General features: G+C 41.0%; 1 protein-coding gene across 1 annotated transcript in view; it reads right to left on the bottom strand.

Moving 5' to 3' along the window:
• ZFHX2 (zinc finger homeobox 2) overlaps positions 1 to 18,132 on the bottom strand; it is a 47,874-nt gene extending 29,742 nt beyond the window's left edge. Inside the window, exons 1-5 of the mRNA XM_018556127.1 lie at positions 15,948 to 18,132; positions 14,479 to 15,035; positions 13,800 to 14,004; positions 10,022 to 10,093; positions 7,425 to 7,483 (exon numbers count right to left, since the gene is read on the bottom strand). Coding sequence (XP_018411629.1) covers positions 7,425 to 7,483; positions 10,022 to 10,093; positions 13,800 to 14,004; positions 14,479 to 15,035; positions 15,948 to 18,048 — 2,994 coding nt within the window. The 5' untranslated portion in view covers positions 18,049 to 18,132. The remainder of the gene's footprint in view (positions 1 to 7,424; positions 7,484 to 10,021; positions 10,094 to 13,799; positions 14,005 to 14,478; positions 15,036 to 15,947) is intronic.
• Positions 18,133 to 21,530: the final 3,398 nt, after the last annotated feature.

Consider the following 21,530-nt stretch of genomic DNA (forward strand, 5'->3'; position numbering starts at 1 on the left):
TGGTGACCTTCCCGTCACAAGGCTCAGCTACTTTCTGCACTCTTGAAATATCTGTCGCCTGTCTTTTCTGTTTTCTCTTTAATAAAATTCTTTCTCTCTCTTTCTCGTTCTTCTCTTCTTTAGGCCTAGCTGGTAAACAAATCCTCTCCCCCTTCTATCTCCTCCCCTGCTGGGTGTTACAGACTTGGGCCTGTGTTTAACCCTCAGCTGTCCACCCCCCTCCCTGGGAAAGATCATTTCCTGCAGTTCCTGGGTAATGCAGAACATGTGACAGAGGTAAAGCCTGGGCATGCTGGGACTAGTGACTGTATTTCACATTATTACAACTTCAATCTAACTGTGCGTATGACCACTAACTACTTTGAAGCTGGTTTCGTCCTGTGATAATTACAATGAGCAGAAGTGAAGGAAGCAAACCCGTAGTTACAAAGTAAATGTTATGCTTATGCCATGTATAAATAATAGTTCTGCAGTCTTCGATCTATAACTATAAGAACAAGCATGCAGCTATCGTGTGGGTGGCTCAAGAAGAAGAATTTAAATAATGTAATTTATTTAGATTGTTTTGGGGAAAAGGGAGAATGACAGCCATTAGCAATCAGATTTTAGCAAATAAAAACAAACATAACGGGCCTATTGACACTATATGCGGTGGACAAGGTCAGTCACCGCAATTGTTTTCTATGTGCCCTGTTCGCACCCCAACACAGGTTCGATCTGCGGAATGGTCCGCAAACCGCATGCTGCACCCTGGACTGCATTGCAGGTCACCACAGTGCGGTACACTGTGCTAGGACCTAAATGTAGTGTACACTTTATATACTCCAAATACAGTTAAGAAAAGAAATAGTGTGATGCAATGAGACAAAGCATAACACAGCCTACCCACAGGAGCCGTCAAAACACACCAGCCCATCCACTAAAACAGAGCATTTTAGCAGATTGCTAGTGTGAATGGCCCAAAGTTTTGAGTAGCAATCCTATTTCTCCTTTGCTAGCTGTTATTTAGTATTTTATTAAAACATAAATCAGCACTGCGACTAAATAATTGCTCAATAATATGGTGCAATGTGTGCCTTCTTCATCTTAGCACTTTCAGGCTTATGTAATAACACAGTGCAAAACAAAAGGACTGTAGGGAAATTGTAGTCAGCCATGGCAACCAAGTTTAAACTTTTCCTCATGTGACTAATTAAATTTGGTTATACTCAGTGGCATATTCATTCTGGTTACTATCAGCGGTATTGAGGGTGCATTCAAACCAAGATCGGATGGAAAGCGCAAGTCAAAGAGAGGATCCGTTGACTTGCAATTGTACCTTCTGATTTCCTTCCGATCCATTTTTCAACGGATGCTAACGGAAGGGCGCCAACAAACTAATGGGTGTGAATGGGGAGAGTTCACACCGGATCCATTGTGTTACATTGCACTGAAAAAAGTAGTGCACCTTCTACTTTTCAGCGCAACGTAATGCAATCGAACGAAGTGGTGTGAACTAACCCCATGCACACCCATTTATTTTTCCGTTTCCTTCCGTTAGCATCCGCTGAAAAACAGATTGCAATGGATCAAGTTTGCATAGGCCCTTACAAAAGGGCCACCACGCGAGAGCAACTTGTGGGCCCTTTATTCAACTGCTGCCCAAGTACAATTACGAGAGAGAGAGAGAGAGAGAGAGAGAGAGAGAGAGAGAGAGACCATATATCACATCAATAGAAGAAACCAGGGGCACAGTGCCAGCTCCTACATTTGAACTGCCTTAGAAAAGAGTAACATTACCTGGCCAGCACTTCCATCTTCTTCCTGGTATTCTCCCAGGTATGAAGTCTCCGGCCACTTGATTGGCCAGGGCCAGATGGGGTACCCATCTGGCCCTGCACATGCCCTTGGAGGTTACTCTGCACATGCACATAGAGGTTACTTTGTCTCTGCAAGGAATTCTGATAATTCCTTACTAGACTGTGCATTAGGCTACACATGTGCAGGTCAGTGCACAGAAACAAAAAAAAAGTTCTGACAGGCAGATAGGAGGATCTATGACAGAAAAGACTTAAGCTGGCCATACGCTAGTACAGGGGTGCCAACAATTTTTCGTTCGGAGATCTACTTTTCAAATGACAAGCTCAATGAGATCTACCAACGAAAAAACACCTGCATTCAGGGGGGGGGACCTGAACGCAGGGAGTCGGCCGGCTTGCACTCCAATCTATCAGGGATCGCTTTGCGATCGACTGGTAGATCGCGATCAACCTAATGGGCACCCCTGCGCTAGTAGATATCCAAACAAACTTTTGTACGAAAGATCTTTCTTTTGCACCCGACGATAACGCCATCAGACACTTGACAAATGTCAATTGATTTCAACATTCGATTTTGAAATGAATGGAGTTTCCTGAACGAAAACCACATTCACTGTTAGAATTGTGTTTATTTGAGACAGATTTACACAGTCTCTTCTGTTATAATAAGCCTGCTTGTCAGCACTTTTTAAAAGTACCCCTTAACTTGCTCTTTAAAGGAGAACTATGAGGTGAGTGAAAATCACTCACCCTCATAGTTCGAGCCGACGTGTGACAATGAAACTGTCACACATCGGCTCAATAGATCAGGAAGTGAGCGAACACATACCGTCGCTCGTGACTAGTGTCTAAAATATAAACTGTCTGTGCTGTTCCCGAAGCAGCAGGTTCTTGCTCCTATTTATTGGTCTAATTTTTTTCCAGTGCAACTATGCTAATGCCAGAAAATCCCGTCATTTATATGCTAAAGCTGGCCATGCACTTGATTTCTAAAAAAACTTTTGTATGAGAGATCTTTCTTTCGACTTTCTATTAGTTAGTTTGGTCAACTCAATGATTGATCTCGACTGTAGTGATGAAAAAAGTCGAGGGTGCAGGATGGAAATCTATCGGGAAACTCCATTCATTCCAAAATCGAATGTTAAAATAAAACTAAATTTTGTTTGACATTCGTCAAGTGTCTGATGGCATTATCTGGTGATAAAGAATGATCTTTCTTTCGAAAATCTACTAGTGTATGGCCAGCTTAACTCCGCTTCCAGGTTTCACATATCTACTCAAACATGAGATGAATATGTCTGATTCCAGGAGTATGTGCTGTGTACCTTCCCTTCTCTCTACTTTACGTATTACTAGTCATATTCAAATATCCAAGCCAGGTTTGAATCTATGTCAGTGCTGAGACAATGACAGCCTTTCTTTAGCAGCCTGCATTGGGTGCGTTTGGGAACAGCTCTTCTGCACTACAAACAAGTAAGCAAATAGAGCTTGTAGATCAATGGATCACTGAGAAAATGAAACAACACAGAACACTTATTTCAGGTGTTCTGAAAAATGATGTATCTCCAATATCTTCTCCTGTTTCCGCAGCATCTCCCTAGTCCATTGCTATTACAGCCATTCTAGATAGTACTATTACCATAGCTGATTACTGGGGGTGTGATTTATGTCTCCTCTGCATATCATAGGACCTCTAAAGTCTGCATGGATTTCCCAAAGACTTCACATAATGTTACCGTTATTGCATGGAGCATCAATTGCATAATTGCATGGAACGTTTAAAGTGAAACGCCAGAAAAACAGCTAAATACATTGATGATATACATTCATGTTTACTGTTTTACCTGCCAAGGGATGTGTAATTGTACACAGACAATCCTGTTATTTAAACACAGATAGACTTATTATTGGACTGTCCTAAGCTATTTAATTATATTCTCCCAATATCTATAGTAATAAATAAAATATATTCAATTAACCTGGAGATGGACCCGTGTATTTGTGTTCTGGGAATTCTGCCGGAGGATTTAGGCACTAGATCTCAGAAATTGTCCATCACTAGGTTGTTGTTTATGGCTAGAAAACTGGATCTCACCTAGTCCACCTGTCACTGGATTAAAATGGTTAATACAATGTTGTAGAGGGAAAAATTATTATTTTGGCATAGAGGAAAAGCATGGAAATTCACGGAGCTTTGGAAAGAATGGTTACTATCTGAAGAAGGGATAAATGGTAACTCACTTGTGAATCATGTTTGTTTAAATTGTAAGAATTATTGTATAATTTGAGTACATTAGATATGTTGATTGAATTCTTTTTCTGATAGCATATGTATAGTTGCAAGGTTTTGGTTTTTTTTTTCATTCTTATTTATTGTTTGTTTTTTGTATAACTGTTGTAAGTTGTATAATTTGGAAAAATAATAAAGATTATGGAAGATTAAAGGAGAACTATGGGGTTAGGGCTTTTACCCATAGTTCTCCTTAGGGTAACGGTAGGACACAAACTAGCGTCCTCCCGTCATCCTAGGCTCAGTATACCGCGAGCTATAGCTCGCGGTATACTGAGACGCTGCACTATACCGCGAGCTGCTGCTCGCGGTATACTGAGACGCCGCAGCTGAAGCGGATCCCGACAATTGTGCCGGGATCCGCCCAGCTGTGTGATTGACAGTTGGCTCTGCCTATCTAGAGGGAGAGCCAGCTGTACCCGCCCCCTCCCCCGTCCGTTCCGCCAGTCAGCACTGGCGGATCGGAGCGGGGAGGGGGGGAATCCCTCGAGAGGTGAGCGAACGCCGGTATGTGCTCGCTCACCTCCCGATCTACTGAGCCGACCTGTGACAGTCTCATTGTCACAGGTCGGCTAGAACTATGAGGTGAGTGAAAAGCACTCACCTCATAGTTCTTCTTTTAACACAGTTTCCACACTGCAAAGCCAGAGAGATGAACACAGAGTTCCTAGTCAAGCAATTCATTTTCCTTTTTGAGCTCTGTGGCTTCCTATATCACCTTTACGCCCTTCATTGGACATTAAATCAGCATTCTCACCACTGGGAAGCAATAAAGGTGACCCAGGAAGTCATGAAGCTAAGCCAGGAAGTAGCAATGTAGTGTACTTACTGACTACCAGAAGTGTATGTAATCACAGGAATGTCTGGACTAAATTACAATCCTTTTAAGAGAAACAGTGTGTGTGTGTGTGTGTGTGTATATATATATATATATCACTATATCATCTGTTTATTTAGCCATTTGCTTGGAGTTCCACTTTAAAGGCCGGGGCCCCTTGCCCTAACAGTAGCCACCTAACAGTAGCCCTACCAGAGGCTTTATATTTCTTTATTCTTGCATTTTCCAGATGTCTTAAACTAAAACTCTGGGAAAAAATATTATTATGAAGTGCTCACTTTGGTCTAGGGAGGAAAATAACAAAGCCATATAAACCTGATCCTCAGAGCCAGCTTGTTCATAGGCCGGTCCCTGGAGCCTCTCTCCCCATGCACTACAGCGGTCTAAGGTCCTGTAAATTATCACATCCAATACGATGTATAGGACGTGAGGACGCCAAGGGACATAACATTTCTGCAGCGGAGGACGAGACAGGCTGGAGGTAGCGCTGTCACAGCTGGCTGGCTACAAGAATTGGGTGGGTGTATCTTATGTATGTTTTTTTCCTACCTAGACCAAATTGAGCACCTAACTCTTGCAGTGGGGGAGTAACCTGCAAGGGTTAATAATAATTTCCCCTGGAGTTCTGCTTTAAGGCAGGTCACATTGTACTGCAGGGGACAGCCCTGAAGGGGAGGTGGGCCAGAACTGCATTTTTTCTTTTAAGTACTGCAGGTAGACCTTTTTCTAAAATATAAACATACCCTTGGAGCTTCCATATACATTCCTCTTTTGGTCTGAATTGAAGTTCATGGTTCCAAAAAGGGGTGCACTGATAAGCTGTATGTTACAATCTGATTGTTGATCATATTCAGATTTCTCTAGAATAAAGGGCTAAATAATAATACTGTAATTGTAAATTAAAGTGTAACTCAAGCCTTTTTCTGTTTCTGTTTTGGATAAAGTGGAGAGGGGATACGAACATCTGTCAGGTTTTTATTGCTGTCTGTGTTAGGAAGATTCACACTCTATTTGTCCTGGTGATTGTTATCAGTGAAAGTAAAAGAAAAGCCAAAGTTCAGGATTAGATGGGAAATCTTCCAGTGTAGACAATAGTTCTGATGACCCTGCTGACCACCAGGTATTTCCCTCTCTTTGGAGTGATTTCATCTCACTTCCTGCTGTGGCTATTGGACAGGAAGTGAAGGGACACGAATGGCAAAAAAACAACTGACAGTGTTTATAACTCTCCCTTATCCCCTATCCTAAACTAAAACAATTTTGGCTTCAGTTCCACTCTGACTTGATTATTTATGGAGGCCCCATGTACTACATTGTTGTTGGTAAATCTAAAGGAAATTATACATAGAGGGCACAACAATATTATAACGTGTGTCACCAACTTTAGTCCTGCCACCCGTACCCGTTTATAGACAGAGCCACTTCACATACTGCACAACATAAGACTTACCTGCTGACTACATACACATAGTAAATGTGGATTTGTGTAATAAACTAAAGCTTAATTCACTAGATATAAGTCAGAGCATTGATGCATATGAGACCATAAGTGTGCCTGGCTGATTTTAATAACAAGTTTAATGTGAATTTCTCAGGTCAAAAACAAGACTGGTGGCACTGCTAACACAATTTTGTTAGTTATCTGGCTGTCATTCTCAGTCTTATGGGGTTATTCACAAAGCTGCCGCAGGCAGCCGAGCGAATAACTGAGCCGTAGCAAAGTGAGCCGAACAACGTTCGGCTATTCACTACGGCTCAGTATGGATGATTTCAGCCGTACATCGGTCACTGCCGGCTCCACCCAGTTGTTATTGTTTAATGACAGTTCAGCATCCCCAGGTCATTTGGGGGCGCTGATCTGTCATTACAACTGGGCAGAGCCAGCCGTGACATTACGGCTGACTCCGCCCAGCTGTCATTTGCGGAGCGAAAGGCCCGTCTTCGGCAGGCCGTTCGCCCCGTTTGTGCTGACACTTCAGCTCAGTTGAGCCGAAGCAAAAGCCTTCAGCTTGGCTGAGCCGCTCGGTCGCCTTCGGGTGCTGTGTGGGCTATAGTGAATAGCCCGCACAGCAGCCCTTCGGTTCTGCTGAACCAAAGGGCTCCCGCAACCGAAGCTAGCCAAAGGATCAGCCGAAGCTACGGCTGGATCCTTCGGCAGCTTTGTGAATAGACCCCTTAGTTTTTCCACCTACTGTGTGACTGACCCAGAACAAATATTTTTAGAGTTCCAACTTCACTGGATGCTTATTAGTTGCTGATCACTGACGCACTAGCTAAGGAAGAAGGGGGATTATCATGACTGCCAGAGAGTCAGTCCCATATATCAGACTGCCCAGCCATGCTCACATATTGATTAGAATGGCAAAATAGAATAATTCGAGTTTGTAAGTAAAAGCAAAGCTGGTGTAGTGAACCTGGTTACCTGCCTGACACAGGTGTATCCCAAAGCTATGATCCATTGATCCATTGTCAATACCTGTTCATAGACAGTACGTACCGTAGTGCCTTCGGCAGCCTTTTCACATTCAGTCTTCGATGCTTCATCCTGTACAGGGGCTGAATCAGGAGATTAGGGGTCAGGAAGGGACAAACAACTAACAAACAAGGGAACTGCTCATTCTACACAAAGAAGAGGATAAGGGCTCTCCAGTCATACAAAAGGTGTATTTGGCTAGTTGGAGTGGGAAAATCTAATACATCAGGGGTAGGCAACTTTGGCACTTCAGCTGTTGTGAAACTACAAGCCCCATGATGCTTTGCAAGACTAACAGCCACAGGCATGACTCCAAGAGGCAGCAGCAAGATGGGATTTGTAATTTCAGCTGGAGTGCCAAGGTTGCCTACCCCTATAATGCATCATTTATACCCTATGATTTAGTTTTAGTTCACATATTTGTATCACAGAGCGAGGAGGAAGTAAAGCAAAAAAAAGGAGCATAGAGGAGAGCAAGAAACAAGCAGAGAACTACACATAAAGGCATATTTAATAAAGTGGCTCAAAAGGCAGTGAAGATGTCCATAGTGCAGAAACAGCTAGCAACTAATTTGTAACTGTTGTAAAAAAAGTGAAAGAGGTTTTGGTTTTCTTTATTTTTGCTGTCTTTTTTCATTGTGCACGTAATTATTGCCCTTCTCACTGCTTTATTAAATAGGCCTGATAAAGTAACTACTGCAGGGGTAGGGGCTCCATAGGAGGCATACAATAGCTCAGTTGCCAAGCTCAAAAATGAAACTGTCAATGACAATCTGGATCCTTAATATAGTGACAAAAACATAGCACCAGTAGACACCCTGTTACAAATGTGGTGTCTGGTAAGCAGGCCATATACTATGCAATTTGATTGTACGATCACTGTATAATCTTCTTTAGATCTACCAGAACTATGTAATATGAAGACAAACCTTCTTTGGATTTACCAGAACTATGTAATATGAGGACAAACCATAACAATCCCTTTGATCCATATTAAATTTAGGCAGGCCCTTGCACTACATAGTTACTGGTAATTCTAAAGTAGATTGTGCAGTCAGATTGTAAAATGTATGGTCAGCTTTAGAGACAGCATCTTAGATCTGGTGATCTTGGCGTTACATTATACAGTATTTGAATGAGCATACAATGTTATCAAATTTACCTGCAGATTAAATATAAGACTTTAGCTGCTGGTCCTAGGAAAAGCTTGAGATTGTCACAGAGCCATCTGTGTTAATACACAAATGCTCAGAATTGCCTTTGAAATGTTTACTTATAATAGCAGCAGTGGAATCTTGTACTGTGTTAGCCATCGATCAATGCAGAAAGTTTGTAGTTTATATGATACCTTTTGTTTTTGCTAACTCAAGTTATTAAAGGAGAACTATGAGGTGAGCGAACACATGCCGGTGTTTGCTCACCTCTCGATCCTGTCACGGCTCTCTGTCGTGACAGGGGAGGGGCTGGATTCCCCCCTCCCCGCTCCGATCCGCCAGTGCTGACTGGCGGAACGGACGGGGGAGGGGGCGGGTACAGCTGGCTCTGCCTCTGGATAGGCAGAGCCAGCTGTCAGTCACGCAGCTGGGCGGATCCCGGCGCAATTGTCGGGATCCGCTTCAGCTGCGGCGTCTTAGTATACCGCGAGCAGCAGCTCGCGATATACTGTGGCGTCTCAGTATACCGCGAGCTACAGCTCGCGGTATACTGAGCCTAGGGTGAGGGGAGGACGCTAGTTTGTGTCCTCCCGTTACCCTAAGGAGAACCATGGGGAAAAGCCTTAAGCCCATAGTTCTCCTTTAAATATGCAAAAGCTTTCTGGACCCCTTAGATCCCTTCCTTGATGAAAGGTATCACTTCCACTACAAACTTTCTGCAATGACCTTATAATGAAATATTTATCACACTCGCAAATATTTAGATCAAAATCTGGATGTCTATCCCTATATGAAAGACCTTATTCAAGTGCAATGAAAGGTATTACTTTGATAGCCTTGTATAGATAACACAAACAAAATTCCAAATGGAGGAGAGTACCTTCAGGAATGCACAGGACTATGAGAATGGGCCATAGAAAAATATAGACAATAAATGTGGTGCAAGTTGTATGTGGTGCAGTTCAAAAAGTTGTCTCATATATACAGTATCTATCTATCTATTTATCTATCTATCTATCTATCTATCTATCTATCTATCTATCTATCTATCTATCTATCTATATACAGATAGATATATTTCTATATATATATGTAAAGATAGATAGATAGATAGATAGATAGATAGATAGATAGATAGATAGATAGATCTTTATATATAGATATAGATGTATATATCTATATATATATACACACACTGAAATATATATATATATATATATACATATACATACATACATACAGTATTTATTATTATACAATATACATTGTATATACAGTATATATATTATAGCCTTGTAATTCATTGGTCTGGGCGGAGAAAGCTAGGAATTATTACCACAATAGACCACCATATCTGTCTGTTACCACAATAGACCACATAACTGTATCTATACTTTGATGCACTTAAAAACATTTAAAGGTATAGTTTCATTTCAAGACTTTAGTTAGGTAAACACCCTATCTCACCTTGAGGTATGTCTGTGTTGTCTTCTCCTGCATCTGGAGCTGATGTGATCTCTGGAGTGTTTGAGACTTTAACTGAAATTACAAGTGTAAATGTTATTTTGTAATTGAAATATAAAGTAGTGTATGCATATTGGCAAGTGTGAAACTTATCTTGTAAAGAAATTATCTCCCTGCTCAAACTGGAGACAGTCAGCAAAAAAAAACAACACATTGAAATAGGAGAACAATAAACCTTATGCACTTCTACCATGATGGAGGCTACTACTTGTAAGCCCCAGCAAACCATTTGCGGAGTTTTGACTATACACTGCATATTCTAATTTCACATGCAAGCAGTACTGGATTTACTCTCAGGGCCCAGGTTGTCCCGATAATGAGGCAGCTTGAGGTAATTGCTAAGTGCTCTTAGCAATATGTGACGCTCTGTCCAGCATCCCTCCCAGCTCATTGACGTTCACCTGTCACCTGTTTCCATGTGTTGCTTCCTAACTGGTTTTATTAGCATGACCTTTCTCTCACTGGAGACTTACATGAAATGTTTCCATCAGCTAGAGATCAATGACTCTCATCTGGCCAGCGAGGGAGCATAATATGGAGCAGGTGATTATTTTCTCTGCAGATTTTAGTGACAACTCGCCAGCAACTGGATGACTAGTGTAATAGGGCTCTTAGACAAAATAGGCCTCTCCCTCTTTGTGGCAAAGGGCCAGCCTTTCCCTTTTAGACACACAATGCTTCCTATGATAAGTAAAAATCTATTCATCTTATACAGTCACAATAGCCTTAGCGTTATTAGGATCAGTAAAATATGGAAATTGTCCTTCCAAAAGAGTTGATTCTGGAAGCCAAGTGATGGATATCCAAACCTGCATGATGGTAAACTAATTTCTGCCCATTTTATAACCAGTTTGAAGACAGCCACCCTTGAGTGCATAATTTGCAGTCCAATGTGCATGACAATTTGTAATCCTGCAACCAGAAGAAAAGGGAACGCTTCCTTCCTTTTCCATTACCTTGTACTCAGTATCATAATATGACATGTTTATGAATTAACATTTCTACCTTTTTGTTGGTTGGGAGACCAGTTCCTTCATAGGCATCTCATAAATATAAAGTATGGATGCACCGAAAGTTTAGAATAAAATTAAATAAAATATTTTAAAAAAAGTTAAAAAGCTTAGAAAAAATAATAATTTTGGTTTTGTTTTGGGCCTGACATTTTTTTTAATTTTCGGTTTCGTTTTTAAAATTTCATTTTGGTTTATCTTTAATATAAAGAAATGTTTTCTTATTTTCGGTTTCGGTTTCAAAATTTCATTTTGGTGCATCTTTAATGTAAAGGTTTGAAGAGTCTTTGCAATCGCCCAAACACATAAAAGAGGAGGTGGTGGTGGCTACAGAAGCTCAATGGATGCAAGAAATGTTGCTTGTGATCAGCGCTATTACAAGTCTACGGAGTAGTGGAGCTTCACTACAACATCTAAAACATATAAACAACAGTGCAGACCGTGGTTTTTTTTCTCTTTAGTAAATGACCTTCAGTATATGACTTAGTCAAGACAGAAAAATAAAGTGACAATAAACTCAGGTGTTAAATGATAAAAAAAAGTCATTCAAGTACCTTTAAAGAGAAATATGGGGTAAGTGTTTTTCTCCATAGTTCTCTTTAGGGTCACGGGAGGACATATACTAGCTTCCTCATCTCAGTATCAGAGAGGGGAATCCCTGCGGGGAGTGGTGACTCACAGTCACCACTCTCTGCAGGGAGACGATCGGGAAGTAAACGGATCAGCAGTATGTTTCTGCTCACTTCCCAATCGATAGAGCTGACCTGTGACAGCTTCTTTGTCACAGGTCGGCTCTAACTATGAGGATGAGTGGAAATCACTCACCTCATAGTTCTCCTTTAGCTATTAACAAAAATGTATCTTATTTGTGTATCAGTCCGCTGCAGATCCTCAAATCACCTCTGAATTCATACTGATATTGTCCTTCCTTCTGGAGGGTGGCTGCTTTTGTTCACCCTCGTACCCTGTGTGTGTTGTAAAGTAGTCACCGCTCCAAGCTCACTCCCGTGATGGACTTCAATCTCACATTTAGTTTACTAATTTGTATGGAAATACAATTGTAGTCCATCACAGGAGTGAGCTTGGAGCGGTGACTACTTTACAACACACAACGACCATGGGGAACAAAATCCCTCCAGAAGGAAGGACAGTGTCAGCACCAATTCAGAGATGATTAATATTATATATATAACAATAATATATATAAATCCAAACAAAACATATGTTAAATTATACATTTCCACTTTGCAGTCATGCAACTAATGATCACATTAGTCAAGCCTGATTTCATTGTTAATAAAATGTTAGAGACTTGAAATAATAGAGACGAGATCTGGATGTATTAAGGAAGCAGTGAAATCAGGCAGCAGGAGAAAGAGAGGCAGGCAGAGAGAAATGAGAGGACAGCCACAGTGTCACTAGATAAACGATTATACTGAAAATTGACAGTTGTGGGGAATTTATTCCTGTTTCAGCTAATTAAAGTGTTAAAGTTCTTTAACACCATTCAACGGCCGCCAAAATCATAAAATATTGATCCGGAGATGGGCCGAGAGCCAGGAGAAAAGGAGGGTCAGAATGGGGGGAGAGGAATACAGAGTGTGTGTAAGACACAAGATAATACAAAAAGAACTGGAAAATGGATGTAAAAATAGTGAGTCTTTTTTTTCTTGATTATTTACCTTATAACTTGTTATTAGACTTTTTGAAAGTATATGTGGAAAAGTGAAAATACATTACACAAGGCTTTAGCTCTGCTATACTGGAATACTCATGGTCTGGATTTTCAGACATACCTGGCTGGTCTGTATTGCCGTGGCATCCTAACAACAGATGTTCCTGGCTTCTCTATCTGTTCCAGTAACCCCTTACATGCCAATCCACTTTACTTATATGCTTGCACATGCCACCAAATACTGAAATCAACAGATGCTACAACTTGCCCTGTCACTACTGTGTGGTGTTCAGCTGTTCTTTTAAACAATGGACACTAAAAACAGGGGGCAATATAAGTCAAATATACTGAAATCTTAAAGGAACCCCAGCATTTACACAAGTGGAGCTGTGTGCTGGACAAGAAGGTGAACACTGGGATAAAAGGCTTAAATTAAACAACATTCCAGAAATAATTATAGACATAAAGTATGCTGAAAGAAAACAAAGCCAAAATAAAGGAAATAAAGGTTAGACCAAATGTTAGCCAAGTCATCAACTCGTGAGTGCCTTGCAGTTTACTATTTTTGCGATTGTTAGTGAAATACTAAGTGCTAATTAACAAGCAGCTCTACCTAAAACTAATGTTTACAAATTGCATAGTGGGTCAGGGCTTGATTCCCTGATGGGTATTCCTGGCTGTCACAGAGCACAGCAAAGAGGAGGATGTTGTACCCGCAAAGGTAGTTAGGAAACTCAGCATTAATGCCCATGGTTTTGGAATAGAGTGTTCAACAAGCTCATATAGGTGTGATGGACAGGTGTCCACAACTTTTTGCCCATATAGTGTATATAGCATTTGTCCATCCTACATAAGTATAGTGGCCAAGCATAAATGATTCATAAATGCCAAACAACTGTATTTCTGTTACACACCCATGTACAATATGGCTTACACAAAAATTGTTGGGAAAGTATTGGTCTAAGAGGCACCATCTTTAGTGGACAGATAACACTGAAGACTGATTTTGTGTCAGACACACATATCTGAATCTTACCATGTTCTTGCTGGCTCCTGCACACAGTTATAATTCTTTCGAGTATAGCTTCTCCATGTGCAAGCCTCCATTGGGCAATATTTTGGTGATGAGTTGCTGTACGTAGATGGGACATCATGCCTAAGCGTGACCCAACAGTGCTGTCACATGGGGCACAGCGGAAATCCACATCACTTCCACCACTGCCTTCAATAGCCTGCAGAAACTAGACACATATACATATATAGGTAACTGGATTATTCTTGAAAAAAGTAATTTTTAAATGTAGCAGACATTAAAACAAACACAAAGCACACTCCATTTAACATATGTAATTAATAAAGTCGAATTCCAGCCATTTTCTTAGTTTTGGCTGGAGCGGGAAAGAGTTAAAATGTATTTCAAGGATTTCTTTCTCATTATCACCCCACTGGGAGGATTTGTCCCTGTGACACCCGTACAAGGAATGAAGAGTGTAGTCATCACTAGAACAGGAAGACATAGACAGCAATACAAACATTATCAGACATTATAGCCCTTCCCCAGTCTACTAAAAATGTATTTTTAACTCTAGCTGTATCCCTGTAGGAAAGGGGCAGAAGTGAAGGGATATCTCCCCAATGGTGACACAGAAGGCAATAGGTTTGGCATGGCAGGAGTTGGGCTTTGAGCATCAAAGTTATCCATATCATTAATTCACCTTGTATACACGGAGACTCTCTTCATGTCCCCCTCCCTGAACATGGAGCTGTATCTTCTCTCTGCTGTTACTCTCATATCCACACAGGTTACATCGTAGGTGCAAAGGAGGGAATGATGATGCCTGGCTGTACCCACTAATAGGAAGTTCTGCTGCTGATGCTTGTGCAGTGGCCAGCGCTGCACCACCTTCTCGCATATGGGCAGCCAGCTGATATTTCTGGGCATGTTTATCAGTCTTCAGATGCAGCTGAAAATTGGCTTTAAGCTGGGTACTATAGGAGCAGAGGCGACAGCAGTGTAAGTCTCCTCTCACTTCCCTCCACTCTCTCTCAGGTAGAGACCGGCCTCTACTGGCATGAGAGAGTAGAGCCTCCAAGCTGTCTGTGGTATAGCAGCGACACACCAAGCAGCGGAACACCCCAGAGGATAACTCTTCCTCAGGGAATGAAGGTGATGACTCTGGCAGGGGAGGCGGTGCAGGGAGGGCCATACCAGAGGTACTTAAAGCATTGACCTGGGGTCCTGATGGAGAATCTGGTGGAAGGAGACTGCAAGCTGCCAAGATAAATGGAAAAACAAATTAGGTATTTAGCAAAAACCTATTCATAAACATTACTTGATGACAGTATTTGTACTTTAGATTTTGTGGTGAAAGTGAAGATTTTACAGATAGATACAATAGATAGATAGATAGATAGATAGATAGATAGATAGATAGATAGATAGTTAGTTTAGAGCTACTAAAGGAAAATGTATGTTGACAGAGTGAATGTTCACATTGCAAAGTGAATGTTACTAAATAAGATCAACCTCTGTTCACTTGGAATACCCAACCATGTGCCAACATTTTTTTTTTTAAATTATTGGGTTTTCAAAATGAGCAAATATTTATCCATTTTAATTAAAATTAATTCCCAAATCCATGCCATTTGTTATAATCCACTTTCTTTGAAATTGTGAGGTATCTTTATCCAAGAAAGAAGTAAAACCTGGATAGAATTTTTCCAGGAATTGAAAAGATTTCAGTAAACATTTTTAATTGGGTGGTGGATAAGCACCCACATTCGTGTATACATTTTATATAAATATAGACCTGTCTGTAAAGATCCAATTATGTGACTTTTTTTTCTTTGTGATCTCCTACCCTTATTTATCATGCAGCTGTGTCAAGGCTATGTCAGAGTTGTGTCAGCTGTTCATGGGGGAATCGACTTAAACATTGACAGGCACAGCAGCACTAACAGAGCACTTAGAAGACAAATATGGCTTATATCAGGCCCTGGTCACTCTCCTTACACACATAGATATTAGCTTTGGCTGGAATATCATTGAATATCAAATTTCCTGGATCAAACAAGCAGCAATAATCATTCTTAAAATACAGTTTTATAAACTGTTTTTTAAAAAATAGTTTTTTTTGTACTCAAGAATGTTCTTTAATAACTTTACCATTGTTGAACCCCTCACCTTGACTACCAGATGAGCTGAAGTGCATGGGATTAAAAAGCAGAGGATGATCCAATGTCTGCTCAGATACAAGTGGACCTCCATAAAATGGGAAGTTGTCTTGGCTCATGCCTAGACCCTGATGAAGAAGCAGGACATTTTGCATGTGCTTTTCACTGGTCATGTGAATACGTAAATTGCGGGAGATGTTAGTTTCATAGTTGCAAACTTTACAGTGCCATGATGCTTTTTGTTTTAGCTGACGATCAGTGGGTGATGTCTGGTTAGGATCTCCCTGTCCAGCATTCACTGTTTGTGCTGCTAAAGGAGCTACTGCTGTGTTGGGCGTCGGTCCTGAACCTTGGTATCCTTGGAGGTTGGCCAAATGTTTGTCAGACTGCATGTGTATAGTAAGGTTTCCCTTGGTGGTTGTGGAATAGTTGCAAGCTTCGCAGCGATATGGCTTATAGCCACAGTTGTAACTCTCGCCTCGGGCCAGTCGTGGGTGCTGCTGGCCACTGTGGCAAAAAGAACAGTGGCTATGACTTTCTGGATGCTTTTCCTTCATATGAACATCCAATGTTTGTTGGTATTTATAATGCCAGTTGCATTTGGGACATTTTAGAGTTTTACATGAATTCCGTGAGTGTAGTAGAGAAAGCTGGCCTTGCAGAGAGAGACTTTGGAATGGTTGGGGGCCTGAGGTTGGTGTGCATTCATCAAGGGCCAGGGGCCCACGATCAGCATCTGTTTGGTTACCGACTTTGTCAGTGCCATGAAGAGCTCCCATTTGAATAAAGGAATTTGTTGTCATTGGACCATAAAAGCTTTGGTTTGTGAGTAGCTGCTCATTGATGTCCGAGGACTGGGAGACAGGTAGGTTGCTTTCTGCCACGTCTTCAACTTCCTCTTCGACATTTTCACCCGTTGCCTCTGTTACCGCTGAGCACCAGTTTGCTACTCCAGTCTTTTCCTCTACAAGGGCCTTTGAATCTTTGGCTTCGGTTAAATAGGGAGTTCCTGTGGGATCACATTTGTGATAGCTTAGAGGTGAGTTGGGCACCAGGCCCATAGAAAGCTTGTGGTTTCCTTCTGGATTCCCTTGAAAAGTCCCTTGACTTTTGGTATCACTGGGGTTTGTGTTTGACATTATATCCTCTGATGTATCTGATTGCTCAGACATGCTTTGGATTATGTCTAAAGACGGGGTGGTTTGGACCCTAGAAAGGACAACATTCTCTGGCTCCTGGCCAGTTTCTAACACATTTTGACTTATTTTTGGTTCTAAAAGGCTGATAAAAATCTGCCCACCAGATCTATGTATAATGCCAGAGGTTTCCCCTGATGCTAGCTGATCTTGATATGGGTGCTCCAAGCCATGGAAGCAAGAAGCATGCCATCCCAATTGGCTTCCAGTATGAAAGTTAAGACGGCATGGGAGACAAATCCATGTACCATCTACCCTTTGTAGTTTGGTAGACTCTCCATGTGTTTCATATTTGATTTCTGCTTCCTCTTGTTGCTCCCCTGCCTCCTTTTCTTTGGGTTGGTCTTGTATTCTGGGCGAGGTGCCAGGCGCCGTTTGAGTGAGATTGGCTGCCTCGGCTGAGGTATGTCGGGATATTTGGTTAGAGCAAAAGCCTTGGTAGGTGGTGGTAAGACGAAAAGAGGTGAGCGGAGGATGGGTTGTCACTGTGCTTTTTGGGGAGTCCTGTGGTAAAGAAGGGGAAGAAAGAGCATCATCTTCTCCTTCCTCGCCTTTCAGGAGGTAGACAGTTCCGTCACTGGAAAACAGCACATGTCCCACCAGTGCCTCTCCTCCATCCTCAGTGTCCTCTTTGCAGTTTGGCTGTAAAGGAGATGAGAGCTTTGGCAGATAAGTTGGGTGTGGAGAACTGGGAGTCACGAGGGGCATCTGCAACATGGAGGATGTTGGGCTAACAGCCCCATAACCTCCTCCAGCAACAGAAGTGGAAGAGTAAGAGAATTCTGGTGAAGGATTGGGAGGCAGGAGAGGGGTATCTTTGGTGGTTGTTGGGCAGAGGGGTAAATTGAGGTCCAGAGGCCAAGGACTTCTTTCATCCTGCCCAGAAGAGGCGAGGAAGCATTCACCAGCATCCATAGCTCCACAATGGATATGCAAGACTCATCTCAGACACAGCCCTGTGTATAAAAGAAGAAAATAGTGAGAGATCATAAAAAGACAGAACCATGTGGTTAACATTGTGTTAATTACCAGGTCTCTGATTTGTAAAGTGAATCATTCTTGCTTTTGTTTTTTTGTTTTCTTTATCTAATAAAAAGAACTTATGCCTTACATCTAAATGATATTGTTTGGTTCTATATGTCTTTTAAATGAAATGAGAGTTAAACATATACAATTCACACATCCCTGCTCCATGTTATTTAAAGGATACAAATCAAATGTAATTGGCATGTAACGGTGTATGCAATCAACAGCAAAAATGCTTGCCTGTGAATTTTGTATGAATCAAAAGACACTATCCAATTGGGTGTCCTGCTAGAAATATTTTACTCAGCAGAATATGGCAAGATAGGGGTTAAATGCTACTCTGCTGGTCTCTCTCCTCCTCCCTCCCTGGAGTCCTTATAATTCTGCTCCCCACAGAGTCTGATGTTGAGGTGATTAAAGAGCTGTGAGCCTGAGCACATTAGCATGTTAATGAGTATGGAAATTATTAACTAAAAGAGTTTCATTCTACAGCGTAGCAGAGGAGGGGGTTTAATATAGGGTGGGGGAGGATGGGGTGAAGCACTGATGCAGGAATGGGGGTGAAACTGTTAAAGAAAGGAATAAAAAAAAAAAGGAGAGCACAGGATTTTTTTATTGTAATCACCATATCAAGCTGCCCCATTTTAAGACATGCGTGCATGTACCCACCAACATCAATAAATACCTCCGTAAGAGCTCAATATGGAGCTGTCCTCATTATCGATAATCACTGTAATTGTTTATACTCCTCTTCATAATCAGAACCCAAGCCAGGCTCAACTAGCCAATTTATGCAGCCATCACAAGCCAGCATAGTAATGAGCCTCCAATGTAGGGATAACCAACTAATGCAGCCATGCCCCAGAGAACATCTCATTTTATAACCGAAACAACGGAATAACGGAATGGACTGTTTATAAGCCTACTTTTTCTCACTGCTGATACCGTTTGGATACTTACATTTAATTTCCTACCTAGCTCAATTATGTCTAACCTATTTGCTTATAATTAGCAAACATGTTTCTTTACACACGCCAGCTAAGTCATTTTATAATTCACCCTAGCCATCTCTGCTGTATTAACAAATAGTTAATCATAACATTACGACCCCCTTTTTTAAATAAGATTGCACTAATGTTTTTTATTTTACATACTGTGAAGCATAGGTAATCGGTAAACACTGGTTTTCTGTTCTGAGTGCAATGCATATATTTTCACAAGTAACTGCAGTAATATTAGCCTGTCACGCACATAATATTAAAACTGAACTACAGGCAAACAGCTAAATTCTCAAAATATGTATATTGAATCTTTTTTAACTGCCAATACATGTGCAATTCTGTTCAGACTTACACTCCTGCCAGACAGTAAAGCCAAGTCCTAGACAACTGTGCAGATTGTACTGCAACTAAGCATTACACACGCTAAAAGCAGAGAAGCACACTGATGTGGATCTCTTTCATCTAGCATTTGAAAACTAGTTCACTGTATGGCACACAGCACTATTCAAAGCAACACAGCACTGACTGGATCAGAATGTTGAACCTCCCTCTCAAGTCTAGAGTTGTGCTCTAAAGGGGATTCCAGGAGCCTGATGTTAATAGAGATTCTGTATGTACACTTACATTTAATTACTTTTTTTTAACGAATAACTCAGAAGTGTGTAACTGTAGTCATAGCAGACTGTGCCACTGCTATGGGGCCCAGAAGTACAGTGTCACAGAGCGGTATACCAACAAAGTAATTTATGCCGCTAGAATTTGCAAACACATTTGTATACAATATACCTGTATGGAATTTGGGAATTTCCATACCAGTAGTTGTCAACTGCAGCCCCTGTTGTCACGCATAATAGTTAGTATACAAATTGCTACCAAAGACTGATAATACTAGATATGGTCAGAGACTGCAGACATGCTATGGATCAAGTTAGAGACTGGAGAAAAGCTGTAGGAGCAAGTCAAGACCAAGAACATGTTACATGACACCGCAAGACATTACCGGTGTTACAACCCCTTCACACATCAATGATCCCAGTACCGCCACTGACTGCTGGGGTCTGAAGAGCTGGCAAGCATTAAAAGGCTGTATGCCAGGCGGCAGTTTGAGCATCAAGGCTCTGTGCAACTGCCAGGGAAACAATTGGTATTCTGTATCACTGCAAGTATTGTTCTTGTAATGGATTTAACAATCAAGGGGCCCCTTCATGGTTTTGGTACAGGGCTCCATCACACATGGTTATGGCCCTGATAACTGGATTACAATTTGGGGGAATTTATCCAAACTGGAGCAGACAGAATCTGCAGAAGTTCCCCATAGTAAATTTTTAGTCTATTCAGTTAAGCTTTGCAGTCGAGCTTTAAAAATGAAAGGTAGAAGACGATTGGTTGTCATGGGAAACTGCTCCAGATTTTCTCTGATCCAGTTTTGATAGATTCTGCTCATTGTGTTTCTATATCTGAAGTTCTTCTTTTAATTACTTTTTCACTGACTGCCCAGATTTTGATTCAAGTTCAAAGTAGTGATGGGTCAGGGATATGTGAGGACAGATGGGAAGAAATGTGGATGATGTGTCCATTAACAGTATTTGAATGCTTTAAAGCCCACCTGACCCTTTTCAATAAACATGATCAGCAATGTAGGAAAAATCAAAGAAAACACAGTGCTTTACATGCAAAACTAACACCCTATCCTATCTAATCAATGCATTCAATCTAAAGGTGTCCATACACATAACAATTAGCACAGTGACAACCCATCCTCCGCTCAACATAACTGACTTTATTTAAAATGTAATGTCAGATTTCCATAAGTCAGCAATGACTTCTGGTGCCAGTCTATATGTGATTGGTAATGATCAGATACCAAACACACCAGACGGAAAATGCAATTGCCATATATAACCAAGGTACAATTCAAAAAACAACACACTGTATTGTTGTAAGATTGTACACAGCCAGAAACCAGCAAAAAAGTTGGTAATACCTGACATTTGTTCTATTAATCACCATGTTTCTGCTGTACATGTCAATACAGTACCTAGCAAAGTACAAGGAAAAGGTATCACATTGCATTTTACACCAAATGGGTGTACACGGCCGTATGTTAAAAGATTACATGCATGTGGCATTATTAATGTAATATGCAAAAACAATGCATGTAAATCATAATATGAAATCACGTCAGCATTACAAGTGGTTACCCATCTCATTATTATGATTATACATAATACCGTGTGTTGTTTTATTAAATCATTTTTCCTTTTCTGAAGAGCGTACATACTTACAGTGCAAAAGGTAAATACCATGGAGGTTGTATAGTGCAATGTATGGAAATATTTACAAGGTGCAAGTCATTCTGAAATTAGAAAC

This window comes from Nanorana parkeri, unplaced genomic scaffold (genome assembly GCF_000935625.1).
Source record: "Nanorana parkeri isolate BGI_ZX_2015 unplaced genomic scaffold, ASM93562v1 scaffold225, whole genome shotgun sequence".
In the NCBI taxonomy this organism is placed as follows: domain Eukaryota; kingdom Metazoa; phylum Chordata; class Amphibia; order Anura; family Dicroglossidae; genus Nanorana; species Nanorana parkeri.